The 20048-nt window shown below is 46.1% G+C and overlaps 1 protein-coding gene across 1 annotated transcript in view; it reads left to right on the forward strand.

Moving 5' to 3' along the window:
• Nucleotides 1-7609: 7609 nt before the first annotated feature.
• The window catches only part of MEIOC (meiosis specific with coiled-coil domain), a 59540-nt gene continuing 47101 nt past the window's right edge, over nt 7610-20048 (forward strand). Inside the window, exons 1-2 of the mRNA XM_073606396.1 lie at nt 7610-7675; nt 18981-19132. Of these exons, the coding sequence (XP_073462497.1) occupies nt 7610-7675; nt 18981-19132 (218 nt within the window). The remainder of the gene's footprint in view (nt 7676-18980; nt 19133-20048) is intronic.

Here is a 20048-nt window from a genome sequence, read left to right on the forward strand (position 1 = left end):
TAGAATCTACAGGAGAAGAAACCTCAGCGCCACAAGCTCGGCGCTCCTGACCAATCCCAAAAAAGAGAAGCCACTGGTCCACTCCCTGCCCCAATGGCTGAGTCGGCAGCTTTAGTTGCCGGGGCAGATTAGCTCACGGGAAGCAAACGGGCGCTCGGGGGCGGGGCTTGTGCGAGGTGATAAGAGGAAGCTGCGCGGCGCGCTCTGGAGTCAGTGCCTGAGGAGAGGTGAAGGGAAGTGGTGTCCATGGAGGTGAGTGAGGGGGGAGGCGGGCAGTTGTGGTCAAACTTTGTGCGACACTCATAGGCCTCAGGCTTTGAGGGGACTCTCCTGTGATATATGACCCGGGAATGGGGACACAGACATAGTGGTCATATACACCTCACTTTATAATACACCTCTCTATGGCTAGTCTCCCATTGAGGTGAGGACTATGTGGGGCCTCTATAGACCTCTTCATTGGATGTGGCCCTGTGTTTGTAGGCCTGTGTGTCCCTCCTCATTCAGGGGCCCATCACTTTATCCTGTCAGGAAACTTCCACCCTATACAAATGAATGTTAAACCTTTTAAGCGCCGCATTCATCAATAATGGACTGGCCTACGTGTGGCAAAGTAGCTCATGCTGCGTTTCAGTTTGCGATTTTAATTTTTTTTATTTGTAACCGCCTTTGTTGCACATTTTTACGAGCTACAAAATACACCTTTTGCTTCCTGCGTTTAGGGCGCTGTTATCAAATAATTGCCCCCGAAGCGCACCGCACATTCCAAGAACGCACAGACATGAGCAGAAGTGAATTGTTAGGCAGGCAGTTGGGGGAGGGGTGGGGGGCTTGGTGGAGGTTTGTGGGGGAGGGGCGGGGGGAGCAGGAATAGTTAGGCCTCATACACACAGGGTATTTAAAAAAATTCCAGGAAAAAGCGGCTTTAAAAATGTTTTTAGCCGCACTTCTGAATAGCGTTTATGGGTGTTTTTGCTATTTTTTTTTTTTTTTTCAGTAAGAACACTCCCTATAATGTATAAGCGGCTAATGGCTTGTTAAAGTGGTTGTAAACCTTAGAAAAAAAACCTGCAAGACAAAGGCATAATGAGCTAGTAGGCATAGCTACCAGCTCATTATGAATTACTTACCTGAGATCGAAGCCCCTGCAGCCGTCCTCGTACCCCGCTCCGGCGGCCGACATCGCTCCTGGAGTCTCTACCGGGTATCGCGGGCTCCGGCGCTGTGAGTGGCCGGAGCCACGATGACATCACTCCTGCGCATGCACATGCGAGCCGCCGGTAACGGCACGGTCTAACAAGCAACGGCACGTACTTCAGTGCGCATGTGCCGATGACGTTGGCACATACAGAGGATATCTCCTAAACCATGCAGGTTTGGGAGATATCCAGGATAGCTACAGGTAAGCCTAATTATAGGCTTACCTGTAGCAAAAAGTGGTTGTAAAGGGTTTACAACCACTTTAAGCCGCTTTGCGTTTTTACAGCCTCTGCTCCTGGACTCGCAGGCAGTCGCGTTTTTTTTTTTTTTTCTGCTTCTAAATGCTTATGCCTCCAGACGGTGGACAAATCGAATATGGTACGATTTTTATTGCGACTTGCATAGACTTCTGTTAAATGAAGTTGCAAGCTAAATGAAAGCAAAGCCGCACCGGTGTGAGTCACAGCTGAACCCCCATTTTGGCCTGACAAAAGCCCTGCAATCGCACGCAGCTGTGTGGAGCTTCCCCATTGGTTTGATATGTTGGATTGTTTTACTGCAGGTGCGCAACAAAGCATTGGTATTTCAACACCCCCCCATTTGCTGCCAGTGCTGCTTAAAGGGGGAAGGGATGCTAAAAACACGGCTTAACTGCCATCATTTAGACTAGCGGTTATGGGGCTGCTGTTAAAAATGTGCAAAGTGTTTTTTTTTTTTTTTTTTGTTTTACTGCCCCTAAACGCTTATGCCTCCAAACTCCTCTGAAAGTTTGTGTGTACATGGAACACATAGGCTTACATGAAGGAGAGTTCAGAGGCAGTAAAAAAAACAAACCGCCAGACGCCCCTAAAAGCCGCTGCAAAAACACTGTGTATGAGCCCTTCTATCTATGGATTTAGGCCCCTTTTCACACTTATGCGACTTGGGACTGCAAAGTCGCATTTCAAGTTGTACCCCATGATTTTCAGTGTGTAACATTCATATCTGTGCTCTACTTCAAAGCAGTCCCTACACTGCTTTGATCCAAATTTGATGCGACTTGAGGTCCATAGACCTCAACGTTACACAGGCATCACTTCAAGTCGCGGCAAAAATCGTGTGCCTTTCAGGTCGCACAAGTGTAAAAAAGGGCCTTAATTGCTTTCTATGTTACATTATCGGTGTTTATAGGCTGGTCCTCAGCAGTAGGATGTGGTCTGAAACCGATACATTCAGGCTAGGTTTGGATGTGAGTTCTAAACCTGCTGCTTCTACGAAAAGCGATCTGTGTTTCAGATCGCTTCTCAGAGGCGATTGGTAGGCAGCGAGAAGGGAGTGTGATGCCTCCTCTCTGCCTGTTGTAACCCCATTTTGGCCTGATGAAAGCCCTGCAAATAGCATACATTGCACACAGTGGTGTGGCGCTTCCCCATTGGTTAGATATGTTGGATCATTTTACTGTAGGTGCAAAACAGAGCATTGTGACCGTGGTATGTCCCATTTGCTGCCATTAAAGCGGTAGTAAATGTGGCTGGTTAAAAAAAAAAAACCTGTAAAGCAATTGCATAATGTGCTTTTGTGCATCACATACCATCACATTATCAAATACTCACCTTGGAACAAAGCCCTCCAGCACCACGCTGTCACCGCTGAGGGCTGATATCTTCCTCTGGGTTCGCGCACTCCGACTGCTTGATTGGCTAGAGCACGATGACGTCACGCCCTCGGTTCCTGCACAAAGCATTGCTGGATCTTCAAGAGTGCATGCGCCGGAGACGTAACTAGCTGCTAGGGCTGGGGAAAAAAATCGATTTAAATCTTGAATTGAGTTGAGAGGTCAAATCGATTCAAAATTTAAGCAAATTGATTTTTTAGATTTTTTTTTTTTTTTTCACCGCACCGGTCGTGAGGAGCTGCAGGCAATAGTTTTTTTAGGCGAGGCCACGGCTTTGGCCTAGTCCGCTAGGCCAGGCGCTGAGGACTAGGCCGAAGCCGCGGCCTCGCCTAAAAACTCCTGCCTGCAGCTTCTCATGAACGTCGCGGTGTAAAAAAAAAAAAAAAAACCTCTTTGAATCGTGAATCGAGTTTTTTTTAAGAAAATCTCCCAGCCCTACTAGCTGCATCCAGGGTGAATATCTTCTAAACGGTGCACATTTAGGAAATATTAATTTTACCTACAGGGAAGCTTTATTATAGACTTAGCTGTAGGTACAAAATCACAAAGTGGGCTTTACTACTGGTTTAAGGGCTGGTTCACACCACAAAAACTCCAGATGTTTTTATGAATGTGCATTTTTGATGCGTTCCAGTGCATTTTTTACCCTCTTGCTTTTTTTTTTTTTTACCAAGGTTTCTTGGAGTTTTATGAATTTTTAATGCTTTTAGCTGTTTCTGTGCGTTTTTGATCCATTTTGCCACATTCCACTATAGTTCTGTGCAGAAAAAAAATGCAGCATGTTCTTTTTTTTTTTTTTTTTTGCAGTGGTGTGACCTATGCCACTGGAACCCCTATCCTCTATTGGCCATGCGTTTTTGATGCAGAAAAGACGTACTGGAATGTATCAGGAGTGAACCAGCCTTAAAAAATAATTTTTTGCCTGAAGATTACACAAAACCCCCAAACATGTATATCTGAAAGCAGACTCCCTACCTAGAAAAATATAATAGTGGTCGTTCCAATTTTTCATGTCACACGATATTACCGCAATGGTCTAGGATATGCAAAATATCGGTAAAAAACACACTAAAGTAAATTTTAAAGCAAGCAAAGGCAATAAACTACCCACGTTTTTGGTTAAATATAAAAGGCAAGGTTGCACCAAGTAGATGTATAGAAAAAGTGCAGCGCCAAAATAACTGAGGCTGGGTTCACACACGTGAATTGGATGTTTCCCCGTAGCCAATTCCCACAACAGGAGATTGTGACCGGTTCAAACACCTCCGTGGCGGTCGTAGAGCGCAAGGGTCCTGTGCATCTTTGGCTCCGTTTTAGGTACAAATTCGGCCAAAAATTCGTCCCGATTCAACCCTATAACTGAGAACAGGGACGCAATGGATCCCCTGCTGTGAGCCGCATTTGAAGACTAAGTGTGAACCCAGCCTGAGAATTAACTCCATCATAAGGTAAATATGACAATAAATGTAAAAAGTCCAAATAATCAGTGAAATTGATAGGAGTATCCACAAAGGTGTTTAAAATAAACTTCAGTAGTCCAAGTGTGTGTAAAAGTGAAGGAAAAATAGCTGGTGCATCCACTCCAGTGCACAAAAATGATGAATTGTGTCCAAATCACAATCGCCACCACCGAGTGAATTGCAAACTTGCCGGAACAAAAATGGCTGCCGTTACAGCAGCATGTGCCGCCTTATAGCAAACATGAAAATCTCTCAGCAGCACTGTCCTTGCGCTGACTGATCTCATTCATTTTGTGCTTTGGTTCAGTCCCCACAAACGGCTGAATCTCATTCCCTGGAATACACTCACATCTCCTTGTCAGCCAGTCTTTCTATATTCAGCCCAATGAGTATACAGCATGAATCTGCAGAGAAAATGAGAGCCTACTGTGTATGTGGCTGGTCACACTGACACCGTGCTACTAATGCAACAAGCCAGCTTCAGGAGTGTGTCGTCCTCCCAGCTGGTGGTGGGGGATGGGGTCACCGATATCGGGAGGTGTATAAGTAATCGCACATGCGCCCAAATGCTTTCACCAGACAGGCAGAAGTCTGCCTGTCAGTTTTACACACAATCCTGGTGGCTGCAGCCACTGGATTGTGTTAAAAAAAAAAAAACCCCGTCAAGTCTGTACAATGTATGGACCTGGCAGTGAAAGGGTTAGAGGGAGGGGTGCTAAAAACACAGCTCAACTGCACTTTTTTAACACCCCCTATTACCTATAAACAAGACCACCCCTATTGCCTATAAACTAGGCAAGTGTGCTATACCACTCGCCACTCATTAAATGCTTTTACAAACTAGGATACCTACATTCATTATACAGTCATGTGTCTACTCGTCGCAGACATCTGTGAGCCAAAGCGTAAAGTAGTATTAAACCCAAAACCAAAATTGTAGTATTTTGCAGCTTGGCAATCAGATGTGGAGGCTGCATTCGTTTTCTTTTGCCTTTTCACTCTTGTTTTCACCTGGTGATCTGGCCAGTAAAACATCCCCTGTATTACAGTGCCTCCACTCTGGATGAATAAGCACAGAAGGCACAGTAGACGGCCTCATTGTCAGTATGGGATGGGGGGACTATTAAATGTACTAGCAAATTTAGATAAAATAACAAGCCTTATTATAGGCTTACCTATAGGTACAACTTGCAAATTGAGGTTTACAACCTCTTCAAGCTGCAATATAATTGTTTGCTTTTGGGTTTAATACCACTTTAAAGCAGAACCAACCTGGCCCCTCCCCTACGCGTGTTCGGCACAGGGATCACGTGTCATCAGGGGTATTTTACAGGTGCTATTTCTAGTGCTATAATGCCTGAAAATTGCCTCAGTGTGAAAGGGGCGTAAGGGCATACTGTCATAAACTTTCCGACATCTTTCTTGATTGCGCTTACCTTTTGCAGGTGGCTGAATTACACATTTGCGTTAAAGTGTAACGCCCACTATTGGTCCAGCAACGCACCAGCACCTTTGCAGCCATTGTGCTATTTGCTGGGTGTTTGGTGTGTCCAGTACCTTTAAGAAGGGGTGGGCTCCCTTCAGTCCACCTGCCCTCACTTATCCATTAGAATGTATGTGCCTCCACTGTAGGGACACCCAAATTTTAGTGTTAGGACCACAGATTACAGGGTGCCGTGACGTGGTCCTGTGGCTTACGCATGCGTTTGCAAATGCGTGCGGACTGAACCCCTGTTTTTAACGCATACTGTTAGACAGGTGAATTGGTTGTCTGCGAGCTGGTGGTAAGTAGGCTTGGAGTTTTTTCCTGGGCATTCCCCAGGCTTTGTTATCTGTTTGTGGCCTCCCAATGCCTCTTACTGCGATAGCCAGCTATAAGAGAGGGTGGTGGCAAGGTTTTGTAACTCCCACTTTTGTTACGAAAAACAACATTCCCCTGTGGGTGATCTGTGTACATTGCAATGATTATAACACTTTGTTGCAGAGAGAGAGAGAACAAATCAGATTTAATGTATATGTAAACCCTCAACCTTGTTAAAGAAGCCATTCAATTGAACCACTTGAGCTCCGGAAGATTTACCCACCGTAATGACCAGGCCATTTTTTGCTTTTTGCCTCTACATTACCTTAACTGACAATTTGCAGAGTCATGCAATGCTGTACACAAATGAAATTTGTCATTTTTTTCCTACACATAGAGCTTTCTTTTGGTGGTATTTGATCAGTTTTTGTTATGTTTTTTTTGTGCTATAAATGAAAAGATAGACAAAACAATATTACTTTCTGCTATAAAACCTATCCAGTAAAAAAATCGAAGCTCTTAATAAATTTTGGCCTAAATGTATTCTGCTACATGTCTTTGGTAAAAAAAAAAAATCCCAATAAGTGTATATTGGTTGGTTTGCGTGCAAATTATAGCGCCTGCAAACTATGGAATATATACTAGGTTTTTTTTTTTTCTATACTAGTAATGGCGGCGATCAGCGACTCACAGCGGGACGGCACGCAATCTGAAACTTTGTGGGAACGAACTGCCACTGACATCACCAGCGCCATTATTAGTGATCAGTGCTAATATGACACTAAGGAAGGGGTTAAATATGTGCCTAACATGTTTGTGTGTGCTGCTGGGGATCTAGTTTTCATTCATTGTTGCAGTATATGTACAGTGTTTGGTCTGCAAGTGGTTAACATAGAAATTAAATGTAAAACATTTGTGTATAGATGTAAAAAAATACTTTTTCCCTTGTTCTAGAAGTGATCACATTTCCTCTGTTCTCAGTTGTGTATGAGCTGGGGGAAGGAGAAACAGCAGTACACTGAGGTTCCCAATGAAAGGCTGTGAGGGGTGGGGGTATGTCAGGACAAGTCTGATCATTGGAGCAGAGCACGCTTGAGTTCCCCGCATAGCAGAGGACTAGCAGGAACACCAGGGATTTCACACAAAGGAAGCCATACAAAGAACTGCATACTTTCTCGTACAAGTGCATGGTACAGCAGGCACATATCAGGAATATGAAATGTTGGGTTTACATATTCCTTAAACTCGAACCTAGGAAATCATAGGACAGAGAAGAAATCTCTAATTTTCTAATAAATAGAATAAAGCTGATATTAGCTTTGAGTGCAATACAAGCTGAAAATGACAATCTTTATGGTAGATAAGCATGCATTAGCTTAGTGAATTGGTCTTGCATGGTCTTTTTCTCTTACATATGTGTCTTCTCTAAAGCATACAGCTGCCTACAGAGCAAATAGTCGGGACTGGAATGGTGCAGATGCTGGTAGCAAGCTGATGAACCTGTATGATGGCAGTTCATTTTCCAAACCTTCTTCCTTCCACAATGCTTACAAAGCTCAGGTACAGTTTAAAAGGATTAAAATGGCCTCAAAGGAAACCTGATATGATGGAAATATGGAAGCTGATATTGCAAGTGTAAAGGTGGGAATTGTGTAGGTGACATCATTTTCATAATTTTCACTACCTAGTACATTTTATGTTCCATCTTCTTGGCTCCATATTTCTGAGCGAATAATGTACTAGGTTAGTGAAGCAAGAATGAAGATGGTCGCCTTAGATTTTGAACCATTAACCACTTAAGGACCAGCCTCTCTTTGGATTTTAGGCGTTTACATGTTTAAAACAGGTTTTTTTGCTAGAAAATTACTTAGAACCTCCAAACATTAAGAATAAAATGGCGGTCATTGAAATACTTTTTTTTTGCACCGTATTTGCGCAGTGGTCTTATAAGCGCACTTTTTTTGGAAAAAAATTCACTTTTTTTGAATAAAAAAAACAGTAAAGTTAGCCCAATTTTTTTTTTATATTGTGAAATATAATAATACGCCAAGTAAATTCATACCCAACATGTCACACTTCAAAATTGCGCCCGCTCGTGGAATGGCGTCAAACTTTTACCCTTAAAAATCTCCATAAGCGATGGTTAAAAAATTCTACAGGTTGCATGTTTTGTGCTACAGAGGAGGTCTTGCTCTAACACACGTGGCGATACCTCACATGTGTGGTTTGAACAACGTTTACATATGTGGGCGGGGCTTACGTGTGCGTTCGCTTCTGAGCGCAAGCTACCGGGGAAAGGGGCGTTTTAAAAAAAATAAATAAAAATTTTTTAATTTATTTATTTTACTTTTTTTTTTTTACACTTTTTTTCATTAAATTTTTTTTGATCACTGAATGTAAACCCTTGTAATAGGAATCTATCGTGACAGGTTCTCCGATCTCATGCTGGTAGCTGCGATCGTGGCTTTGTTTACATAACGTAGCGCCCGGGCCTCTGACGGTCATAGAGATGACTGGTCACCGGAAATCTCTATGCTCGTCATCCGGCGGCGGGCGATTCTTTCTCCGGGTCCCCGATGGCACGGGAGAGCCTGGAGAAGCGGCGCGGGGGGGAGGGGGGGTGACGCCTATAAGAACGATCAAGCGGCGAAAGTGCCAAGGATTTTACATTCTATTCCCCTCCTCACAACAGATACACAAGATTAGATTACTTTTTCCTATCTCAATCGGACTTGGATTCACTCCTGACAGCTACAATAGACCCAATGGTATTGTCAGACCATCATCCCATCTTCGCCACTATTACATTCCCGACAACCTCCACGAGACCCAGGATCTGGCGACTAGACAACGCTCTCCTCACAGACCCAATACACACAGACTAAACGATTGCCTGTCGCACTATTTCCAAGAGAATACCTCTCCAGACACCAACCCGTTGACACTTATGAGCCGCCCAGAGGGTCAACGGGGAGAATTACTATCATTAGCCGCACAGCAACAAAAAGCCAGGCAAGCAAATATATCAACAGCAAACTGTCAGAAAAAATTCACTCTGGAAAGGAAGCACAAGCAATCGCTAGCAGACCAAACCCTTCAGGAGCTGTTGAAAGCTAGAGAAGATCTCCTTGAGGTATTGGGGAAATCAACCAGACGTAAATTTGTTCTAGCACAAAGAATTTTTTACGAATTTGGGAACAAATCTAGTAAAATGCTCGCCAGGGCCCTCCAAACCAAAAAGATGAACTCCACCATCCACTCCATTTCGGACCCCCTAGGAAACGAGATAGAGTCCTCAAACGGTATAACAAATCAGTTTAGTCTATTTTTCTCCCAACTATATAACTTAAATACCCAGCCACAGACCGATCCAACTAGAGACAGGAAACAACTGATAGAGGAATTCCTAACACAATTTAGCCCTAACCCAATATCCTCGGACGAGGCCGCCGAATTAGACAAACCCCTCACGTGGGAAAAGATTATGGAGGCCCTTAAGCAAATGAAACCGGGCAAAAGCCCTGGCCCAGATGGCCTATCAGTCAGTTACTACAAAACCTTCCTAGAGACTCTCATACCCCAGTTCCTAAAAACTTTCAACTCCCTACACAAGCAACCTGACAAATGTAGAGACCTCCTGGAGGTCCACATTGTGATGATTCCAAAACCGGATAAAGATGTCAGCATAGTCTCTAATTATAGACCTATCTCACTTATAAATGTAGATGTAAAACGACGCGAAAATACTGGCAAATCGCATACTTCCCTTACTCCATTCCCTGATTTCTTTAGACCAAGTAGGATTCATCCCTGGCCATGAGGTTAGGGATAATACCCTGAAGGCCATTAACATCCATCACTGGCTATTCTCCTCAAATGCCGGGTTTCTTCCTTTCGCTTGATGCAGAGAAGGCGTTCGGCAGAGTGGCCTGGGACTACATGTCCGAAGTGTTACGCAAAATAGGGTTTAAAGATCGTATGCTACAATACATTCTGGCCCTATACTCGTCCCCAACTGCAAAAATCAGGATTAACGGTCACCTGTCGGACGCCTTCTCTGTCAAACGGAACCAGACAGGGATGCCCGCTATCCCCCATCATTTTTATACTCACAATGGAACCCATACTCCAGGATTAGATCCAACCCAAACATTAAAGGGGTTGGCATTGCCAACACCCAATACAAAATAGCAGCGTATGCCGACGACGTCCTATTCCTTACAGACCCCATTACCACACTTCCCAACCTCTTAAAGGAATTCTTCAAGGAGCTTTCCAACTTTCAAATTAACTTTGCCAAGTCCAAGGCCCTTAACGTATCTCTACCTGATTCTCTAGTCAACCTATGCAAACTTAACTTTCCATTTGGTTGGGATGCACACTCCATCACATACCTAGGGATTCAATTACCGCCCAAGCTAATTGACCTATTTCCTAAAAACTTTATCCCCATTCTGAAAACAATACAGGCAGACCTCCAAAATTGGAACAGAAACACTTTCTCATGGTTTGGGAGGGTGGCGGTCATAAAAATGAACATCCTCCCCAGACTTCTTTACCTAATACAAACTATCCCAATCAAACTACCATCCTCATTCTTTTCCACTTACAAAAGATTGTGCCTACACTTTATATGGGCAGACAAGCAATCACGAGTAAGATGGGAAAAACTAGTGACCCCGAAAACAAAAGGAATAGGCCTCCCTGACATACAAAAATATTATTGGTCATGCCACTTAGCTAGAATCATAGACTGGCACTTAAACACCAAAAATAAAGCATGGATAAGTGTAGATGAGGCGTTCTCCTCTCTACCAATTCACCACCTACCTTGGATAAACCTGCACAAGATCCCTCAAGAATGCAGATCGCATCCCCTAACAAATGCCACGTTACAAATCTTTCACATAGTTTGCAAAAAGCTGAATATTGCCTCATTCCCCGGTCCACTGACGCCGCTCAATCGAAATCCGGATTTTCCCCTGGGAAAATTCTGGATAGTGGTTTGTTGCAAGCCTTGAATCTGGTGTTACTGCATCTGCATGGCCTCAGTTTCAGTCGCTTTAATGCACATGTACACACCATTTCCTTCCCTTTTGCGTGCCTCAGTCGGTACTAGCAGCTCCCGACTGACTACTTCACAACAAAGTGATTTTGGGCGACTTACCTGGGTTCAGCAGCCTACAGTGCCTGGCACAGCAGCTTCACCCTTCAGAACACACAAAAAACGAGCACAGGGGGCGGTCCTACTGGCTATAACCCCTCACTCTGCTCCCAGCAGCTCAGTTTTTTTTATGCCTAGTCTAGAAGGACCTGGCTCCCTGTGGGGACCAGTGGTCTTTGAAATTTTATTTTTTTTGCGGTTTCTTTTCTTCCTGTGATCTACAATCAACAGCTGGGCTGGGTGACAGGCTGGATAATATAGATCCTGGTAGTCTCCCCAGCCTGGCCATCGAGCGCGTGCAGACTTTAGCTCCACATTGGGTCGGCCGTGACAGGCCCCATTCTGGTCCAGTCTGTGTTGCCATGGCCGACAGCCACTCCGTAATATGCGGGAGATGGGTCTGTCCGTGGAGTGCGTCCAGCAGTCCCTGCAGGAGGGGCAAGTATGGTTCCGCCTGTTTAGGCAGGATGGAGCAGCTGGGCACTCCCTGGGGGGTCGATTGGGGCGTCTCTCTCCATGTCCTCTCTCCCTGCCTCTTTCCCTCCTCCCCATCCAAAGGGGGTGCTGTGTGGCTGGGCGTATGGTGCACTTACCTGGCCCGGGGGTCCTCCGTGCGGTCTCTGGGCCTGGCAGGGGGTTGTGCTGTCTTTTTTTTTTTTTTTTTTCCCTCGTCTGTTCCCCTTGTTTTTTTCCCTTTGTTTGTTACCTTTGTTTGCCGCCATGCAGGGGGAATGGTCGCCGCAGGAATCGCGGCTTTTTTGCTGTAGTCGTGGCCATTTTCTTGGAGCGTGGCGGCCATTTAGGAATAGCACGAAACTGACACAGAACACCTCGTGGTTTGGACGCCTTGTGGCATTTGTCTCTTGCCTTAGATCCCGGGTGACAAGCGAGAGCGGGTCAGATGCTGGCGCTTCTTCCGCAGACACCCCTGTGATAGCAACTGGTTCCCCTGCACCTGTGGTGCCCATGGACGCTCTGTCGGCGGTCCTGGAATCATTTGTTTCCAGGGTGGAAGCAGCGTGCGGGCGCAAGTTGGGTAAAAAAAACGCCCCTAAGCCCACCCCCCCGTCTTCTAGGGAAAGCTCTGATTCAGACTCAGGCCCCGCTGTGGCAGGAGGCCCCTGTTCTGACGCTTCAGAGGTTGCAGACCATGACCCTTCGGACAGTGAGGAGGAAGTCTCTGCGTCCGTTTCAGGGCAGGAAAAAGCGCTAGTGGGGGCACTTATCACGGCGGTACGGGATACCATAAAGATAGGATACGGCTGGGGCATCTGCAGATGTGTCGGTCCCTTTTTTGTCCCACAAGCCGGTCCGCACCGCTAAGGTGTTTCCCTACCTAACTTATTTTGATAAGTTTATTTACAAAGAGTGGGAATGCCCGCAGCGTGCCTTTTCAGTCCTGAGACGAATGGCGGTGCGTTACCCTTTGAGGAGAGTTTTCTGAAAAAATGGACATCTCCGGTCGTTGATCCCCCGGTATCTAGGTTAAATAAGGCGACTACGATTCTGGTGGAAGGGTCCCCCTCTTTGAAGGGCCGAGGCGGTTTGCCCGGTCTATGTTTACAGTGGTGGGGTCCGCGTTTCGGCTGGTGTTATCCATGGCTCTGGTGTCACAAACACTTACTGAATGGGCTAAGTTGTTGCACCGCGAGTTGGGGAAGGAGCAGGTTTCCCTAGTCTGTGTGGAACTGGCAGACCAGTTGGTGCACGGCCTTAAGTATATTTGTGATGCGGCCCTGGATACAGCCCCTTTGCTTTCTAGAGCCTCTGTCAGTAGTGCTGCATCGGCTGATTTGGCTCAAGTGTTGGTCTGCGGACCAGACATCTAAGAAAGCGCTGGCGGAGTTGCCCTTCCAAGGTGGGAGGCTGTTTGACGCCTCGCTGGATGACATTATTAAAAATATTACTGGGGAAAGAGTACTTTGCTCGCAAGCCGAACAAGCCTCTGAACAAATCGGCTTCCGCATGAAGGTTCGCCCCCGCCCGACTCTCGGGTTGGGGGTCGCCTTTGGGAGTTTGCAGACTGTTGGACTTCTCTTTTTTCCGACCAGTGGGTCTGCGAGCTGGTTTTGTCAGGCTACAAGAGTTTTTCTTGTCCGCCAGACAGGTTTTTTCCCTCCAACCTTAATCTCCTTCCGGTCAGGAGGCCAAGTTTGGGGCAGTACAGGACTTACTGCTGCATGGGGTGATGGTGCCTGTACCAACGTTGGATAAGTTTCAGGGAATCTACTCAAATCTGTTTGTAATCCCGAAGGAGGATGGGGTCCGTCCGGTCCTGGCTCTCAAGGTCCTCAATTGTTTTGTGAAGGTTCGGAGGTTCAGGGTGGAATCGGTTCGTTCCCTGTGGAAGTGCAGCGACCATGGAATTTCCTGGCGTCTTTGGACATCATGGACGCATACTTGCATGTCCCCATATGCGTCAGACACCAGAGGTGCCTGCGATTTGCGGTCGGGGACGAGCACTACCAATTTGTAGCTCTTCCCTTTTTGGCTTAGCGTCGGCACCAAGGTGCTGGCCCCGATTCTGGCGTTGCTAAGGCAACGGGGGATCGCGATCGTGGGTTACCTGGACGACCTCCTCCTGAGAGCAGCTTCTGCCTCAGAACTAAGGGAGGATGTGGCGATCACTATGCAGACTCTTCAGGAGTTTGGCTAGGTGTTGAATCTCCAGAAGTCGCTGCCGACCCAGCGCCTGGAGTACTTGGGGTTGATTCTGGACTCCTCAAAGGCGAGTCTTTCTTCCTTCAAGCAAGCTGCAGACTCTCCAATCCGCGGTGCAGTTACGGATGTCCCGCAGGTGGTTGTTGCTGTGTTTTTGCATGCGAGTTCTGGGCCTCATGGTAGCCGCTTTTGAGGCGGTACCGTATGCTCAATTCCACACTCGAGTCTTGCAGAAAGAGATCCTGTCCAAATGGGACAAGTCTCCGACATCCCTGGATTGTCAAATCCAGGTGAGCCAGCTAGCCAGGGCTTCGCTTCTCTGATTGCTGAGATACCTGGCCCTTTGGTCAGGGAAATCGCTCCTTCCTCTTCATTGGACGGTGATCACGACGAACGCCAGCCTGACCGGCTGGGGGGGAATTTGGGGCATCCATTTGGCCCAGGGTCATTGGACGCAGGAAGAATCCCACCTGCCGATCAGTGGGCTGATCAGGCGGTGCTTCTCCACATGGTCGCAGAGGCTGCAGGGTTGTCCGGTCAGGATCCAGTCGGACAACACCACGGCGGTGGCGTATGTCAATCATCAGGGAGAGACAAGGAGCTCGGCGGCGGCGCTGGAGGTCTCCCACATCCTACAGTGGGCAGAACAGCGCATGCCGGCTCTGTAAGCCATGTACATTCCGGGCGTAGAAAACTGGCAGGCGGACTACCTCAGTCGTCAGTTGCTGGACCAGGGGGAATGGTCAATGCATTTGGAAGCCTTTCGGCTCATTTGCCTACGGTGGGGCATACCGGATGTGGATCTCCTGGCCTCTCGGCTCAATCGGAAGGTGCAGAGGTTTGTGGATAGGTCAAAGAATCCCTGGGCGGACGCGTCAGACACGGTGGCCCCATGGGGGCATTATCGGCTAATTTATGCCTTTCCCCCTCTCAGGCTTCTCCCTCGTCTGCTGCGCAGAGTGGAGGTCGAGGGGATTCCGGTGATTCTGATTGCCCCAGACTGGCCTCGACGTCCTTAGTATGCCAACATAGTATGAATGGTGGCGGATGTTCCTGGGCGGCTGCCGGTGCAGGAGGACCTTCTGTCTCAAGGTCCCATTCTTCACCCTGCTTTACCGTCGCTGCTTGAACGGCATGGCTGTTGAAAGCTAGGTGCTGAGGGACCGAGGGCTGTCCGCTTCGGGAATTTCCACTATACTAAGGGAGCGAAAGTCTTCTTCCCGGAGGATTTATCGCACCTGGAAGGCCTACATCTCCCTGTGTGAGGTGGGGTGGCATCCGCGTTCATATTTGGTTTCCGGGATCCTGCTGTTTCTGCAGCGAGGAGAGGATCAGAAGCTTGCATTAAGCACCATTAAGGGGCAGATATCAGCTTTGGTTGTTTTTTTTTTTTTTTTTTTTTTTTTTTCAGCGGCCCTTGACAACTCACTCATTGGTGCGTACCTTTTGTTCAGGGGGTTCGGCATGTGGTTCCTCCGGTACGCCCGCCGCTGCCCCCTTGGGATCTGAATCTGGTGCTCTCGGTGCTTCAGAAACCAGCCGTTTGAAAACATTAGGGAGATCCCTTTATTGACGCTCTCTCAAAGTAGTCTTTCTAGTGGCTATTACATCTGCAAGGCGGGTTTCTGAGTTGGCGGCCTTGTCATGCAAGTCTCCCTATTTGATCCTCCAAGGATATGGCGGTGCTGAGACAGCAGCCCTCTTTTCTTCCGAAGGTTGTTTCGGCCCTTCATCTAAATGAGGACATTGTGCTTCCGTCCTTGTGCCCTCGGCCGTCGCATCCCAAAGAGGTTGCTTTACATTCTTTGGATGTGGTCCGGGCTCTGCGGGTGTATCTGTCTGCTACGGCTCCTTACGGAGGTCTGTCTCTGTCTCGGTGGCTGGTCTGAAGAAGGGCCTGGCGGTCTCGTCGACCACCATTTCTCGGATCAGACAGATTGTTGTTCAGGCTTATGCCATAAGGGCGTGGGCGCCTCCCTTTTCAGTCACGGCGCATTCCACCAGGTCGATTGGTGCTTCCTGGGCTTTCCGGCATCAAGCGTCAGTTTCACAGATGTGTAAGGCGGCTACCTGGTAATCAGTACACACACACCAAATTTTACAAGGTAGATGTGGGCACATCTTCGGATGCATGCTTCGGCCACAAGGTTTTTCAGGCGGCTGTCTGAGGTTGCGGCTCCTCTGATGGAGAGTTCTTTTTGTTGTGGGTGGAGTTTATTCTCTCTGTTCCAACCCCTCGTTTTTGGCACTGCTTGCTTGGGGACGTCCCTAAGGTCAAGATTAAAGTGGTGTCTGTCAATGAACGAAAGAAAATGGGATTTTTGTACTTATCATAAAATCCCTTTCTCAGAATTTAATTGACGGACACAGCACCCACCCCTCCTATTTATGTTTGTACTGCTTTTTGATGAACTGAGCTGCTAGCAGCAGTGAGGGGTTATAGCCAGTATGACCGCCCCCTGGGCGGTACTGTGCTTGTTTTTTTTGTTGTGTTCTGCCTAGTCCTCTCCTAAAGGTGGCGATATAACCCTAAGGTCAAGATTAAAGTGCTGTGTCCATCAATGAACTTCAGAGAGGGATTTTACGGTAAGTACAAAAATCCCATTTTTGTCTCAATGGACAAAAAAGGGACACAGATCTCATCTTTCTACAAATACTGCTCTTGGCACTACTTTCCTTTAAAACGAAGAAATGCTGGGAGTAGGAGTTATTTTGGGCTGCTCCACAATTTTTTTTTTTTTTTTTTTTTTTTGCTTTTGTACAATATTTCTGTAGACGGCAGTATAACCCAACAGTCTCTGAATTACTGTGGACTCCAAGAAAAGGAATTTGTGGCCAGTACAAAAATCTATTTTTACAAGTCGAAGAATCCTTTGACATGTAAAAGGATTTTTGATCGTAGATGCAGTAAATATTGGATTGCGAGCATACCGTATATACTCAAGTATAGGTCGATCCGACTATAAGCCGAGGCTCCTAATTTACCACAAAAAAATGGGAAAACTTATTGACCCGAGTATAAGCCGAGGTTGAGAAATGCAGCAGCTACTGTAAGTGGAAAAAGAGGATCAGCAATGCCTCCCTGTGGCGATCTGCATCCACCGATCAGTGTGTCATAACATATGGCGGCCATTCCAGTGTTCAAAAGCCGCGCCTCTTCCTCGTCTGTGATAGGTAGAACACTCAGTTTCCCAGCAGTCAGTGTTCAGCCTATCACGGACATCCGCTCATCCTCATACCACGGATGAGGATGAGAGGATGTCCATGATAGACTGAACGCTGACTGCTGGGAAATTGAGTGTTCTACCTATCACAGACGAGGAAGAGGCGCGGCTTTTGAACAGTGGAATGGCTGCCGTCTGTCTGCATGACACGCTGATCATGTAGGCAGACGGCGATGACTCGAGTATAAGCCGAGGGGGGCACTTTCAGCCTAAAAAAGGCTGAAAATCTCGGCTTATACTCGAGTATATACGGTAATTAGTTCTAGAAACGTGCTTGTAATCCAATACACTTGTATATCAAAGCGAATTTGCCCATAAGAAATAATGGAAACTCAGATGATTTGTTCCACAACCATTTATTCAGAAGTCCTTCAGTCTATAGTCCATATAAAAAGATTATAGCAATGTGACTTCAAGGCAACTTTAGGGAATGCCTGGGTAATCTTCCTGTAAGTTCACATCTATGTGGGGGCACCGTCTTGTGAGCTCTTGTCAAGCACAGAATTTTGCATACATTTTGTTGAGCATGAGCAATTTATTTGGGACTTGGAACTTTCATTGCTTACGTTTTTGGAAGTTTGTTATAAGCACTTTTATATGGGACTTTTCAGCAACTTTGATTTCAGGTCGTCATAATATAATGTGGTTTATGTATATTTAATACCTGTGGAACATTTCATTCTTTTAATCTTCTTGTAATGTCGGATCCAAATTACATCAATTAAGAGGATTCGACTTGGGGCTCATGCACACTGTAGCTGAAAAAAAAAAGCTGCTTTTACAGGCATTTGAGCTTTTTATTTCAGCTTGAAGAAGCTTGTGCTTTTTTGTGCTCTTGTGCATGGTTTTTTATTGAGCTTCTTTGAGCTCCTTTTGAGCTTCTTTGAGCTTTCTTGAGCATAAGCAGTTTTTTGTTTTTTTTCACAAACTCTTAAAGTCTATGGGCACAAGTCGGATAGAAATTGCCTTGAAGCATTACAGAAAACTTTCCTAAATTCGGAGCTACTTCAGTAGTGCTAATTAAGACGGCTCTCATTTACTAACATGGGATTTCTCTGCTATGCTCAGTTGTAACGTGACGCCACTTGTATTGCAAGGCATTGCTCGTTTATTAAGTTAAATTTTATTTTAAAAAATGTGCTCATCTTGTAAAACACTTGCAGACAGTTACACTCAATCTAAGGTTTTACTGTGTGTAGGTAAAGCTATGAAAAAAGTTTGCTGGTGTCCATAGTTAAACAGCTATTATGTTCAGTAGCTCATTAACCACTGCCCTACCGGGCACTTTTACCCCCTTCCTACCAAGGCCAATTTTCAGTGCTGTCAAACTGGACAGTTGCGCGGTCATGCAACACTGTACTGTATGGTTTCTCAGTCACTGATGTGCAATTATGAGGCGGCACTGTTGGGACTGCACTGATAATCGGTGCCCTGATTATCAGTGTAGATGTCCCCTTCACACATGCCAGATATCGGCTCGCCTCTCCTCATGCTGTCAGCGTGTGGAAAGGCATGCCAATAACCGGCTTGTTTACATTGTGATCAGCTGTGATTGGACACAGCTGAGCATGTGTTAAAGAGCCGTTGATTGGCTCTTTACCCTGATCTGTGTCAAAGGACACAGTGAACAGAGCGTGCTCCAGTGGGTGCGATCATGGGAGGATGTCATTTGATGCCCTCCCAAAACTTGCCGGCCGTGCTGTAGCCATCATTTGGCTATGGCATGGTCGGCAAGTGGTTAAATGAAAATATTTAGGCAGCAGCCTTTGTTTTATGTGCAAATGAAAAATAAATTAAATCTCGCATGTCTTTTCAGGGTGAAGAAACCATAGATGTGCTTCGAAGTTATGATTCTTCAGCCCCTAGCCCTTCGAGTAATTCTACAACCTGGGCGGATTCTTATCTCTATTCACCTTGGTCTGCACTCTCTGAGATGAAACCAGAGCCTACAGCACAGCCAAATACAAAGTAAGCTTGCAGTGTGTTTTAATTCTGCAACTAGAGATGGACATCTTAGAAAATTTATTTATTTATTTTTTTTGCCATTAGTTAGGTCTTATATAGAGTTTTAGTATGCTTCAGCATTAACAATGTTTTTAGCAAGGCTTTGAAAACATGGGAAGTGAAATGGCTGCATTGCAGTCACACAATACGCCGCGGCACCAAATGAACTTTTCAAACATGCAGGTTTTTGTGCATGTCTAAATAATAAACTAATGGCGTGTACACACGGTCGGACTTTTCGGCTATAAAAGTCCGACAGCCCGTCCAACAGACTTTCGACGAACGTCCGACAGACTTTTGGCTGGCTTGCGGCGGACTTTCTAACGAACGGACTTGCCTACATACGATCACACAAGTCCGACGGATTCGTACGTGATAACGTACACCGGACTAAAATAAGGAAGTTGGTAGCCAATAGCTGCCCTAGCGTGGGTTTTTGTCCGTCGGACTAGCATACAGACGAGTGGATTTCTGGGTCCGGCGTAGTTACGACGTAAAGATTTGAAGCATGTTTCAAATCTAAAATTCAGCTGACTTTTCCAGCTGCAAATCTGATGGAAGTCCGGGTAAGCCCACACACGATCGGATTGTTCGCCGTATTTGGTCCGTCGGCGTCCGGACTTTTGTAGACAAAGTCCGACTGTGTGTACGCGGCATAACATGCACTGCTTGTTCCAAAGTGAGGGAGGAAAAAAGGTTTAGGAGCTTAGAGAGCTTACAAGGAGGCAATACGAACCCAGTTATAAACCATTTCCTTAACTAGATTACAGGGCCATTAAGTAGTTGTGTGGATTATTTTTGGAGAATAAAGATATGGTTTAGTGTTACTGCCTGATGTGCTGCTAAAAAACTTGCATTTTTTTCCACCAAGCAGATCACC

The sequence above is a fragment of the Aquarana catesbeiana genome, linkage group LG12 (assembly GCF_042186555.1).
Source record: "Aquarana catesbeiana isolate 2022-GZ linkage group LG12, ASM4218655v1, whole genome shotgun sequence".
In the NCBI taxonomy this organism is placed as follows: Eukaryota; Metazoa; Chordata; class Amphibia; order Anura; family Ranidae; genus Aquarana; species Aquarana catesbeiana.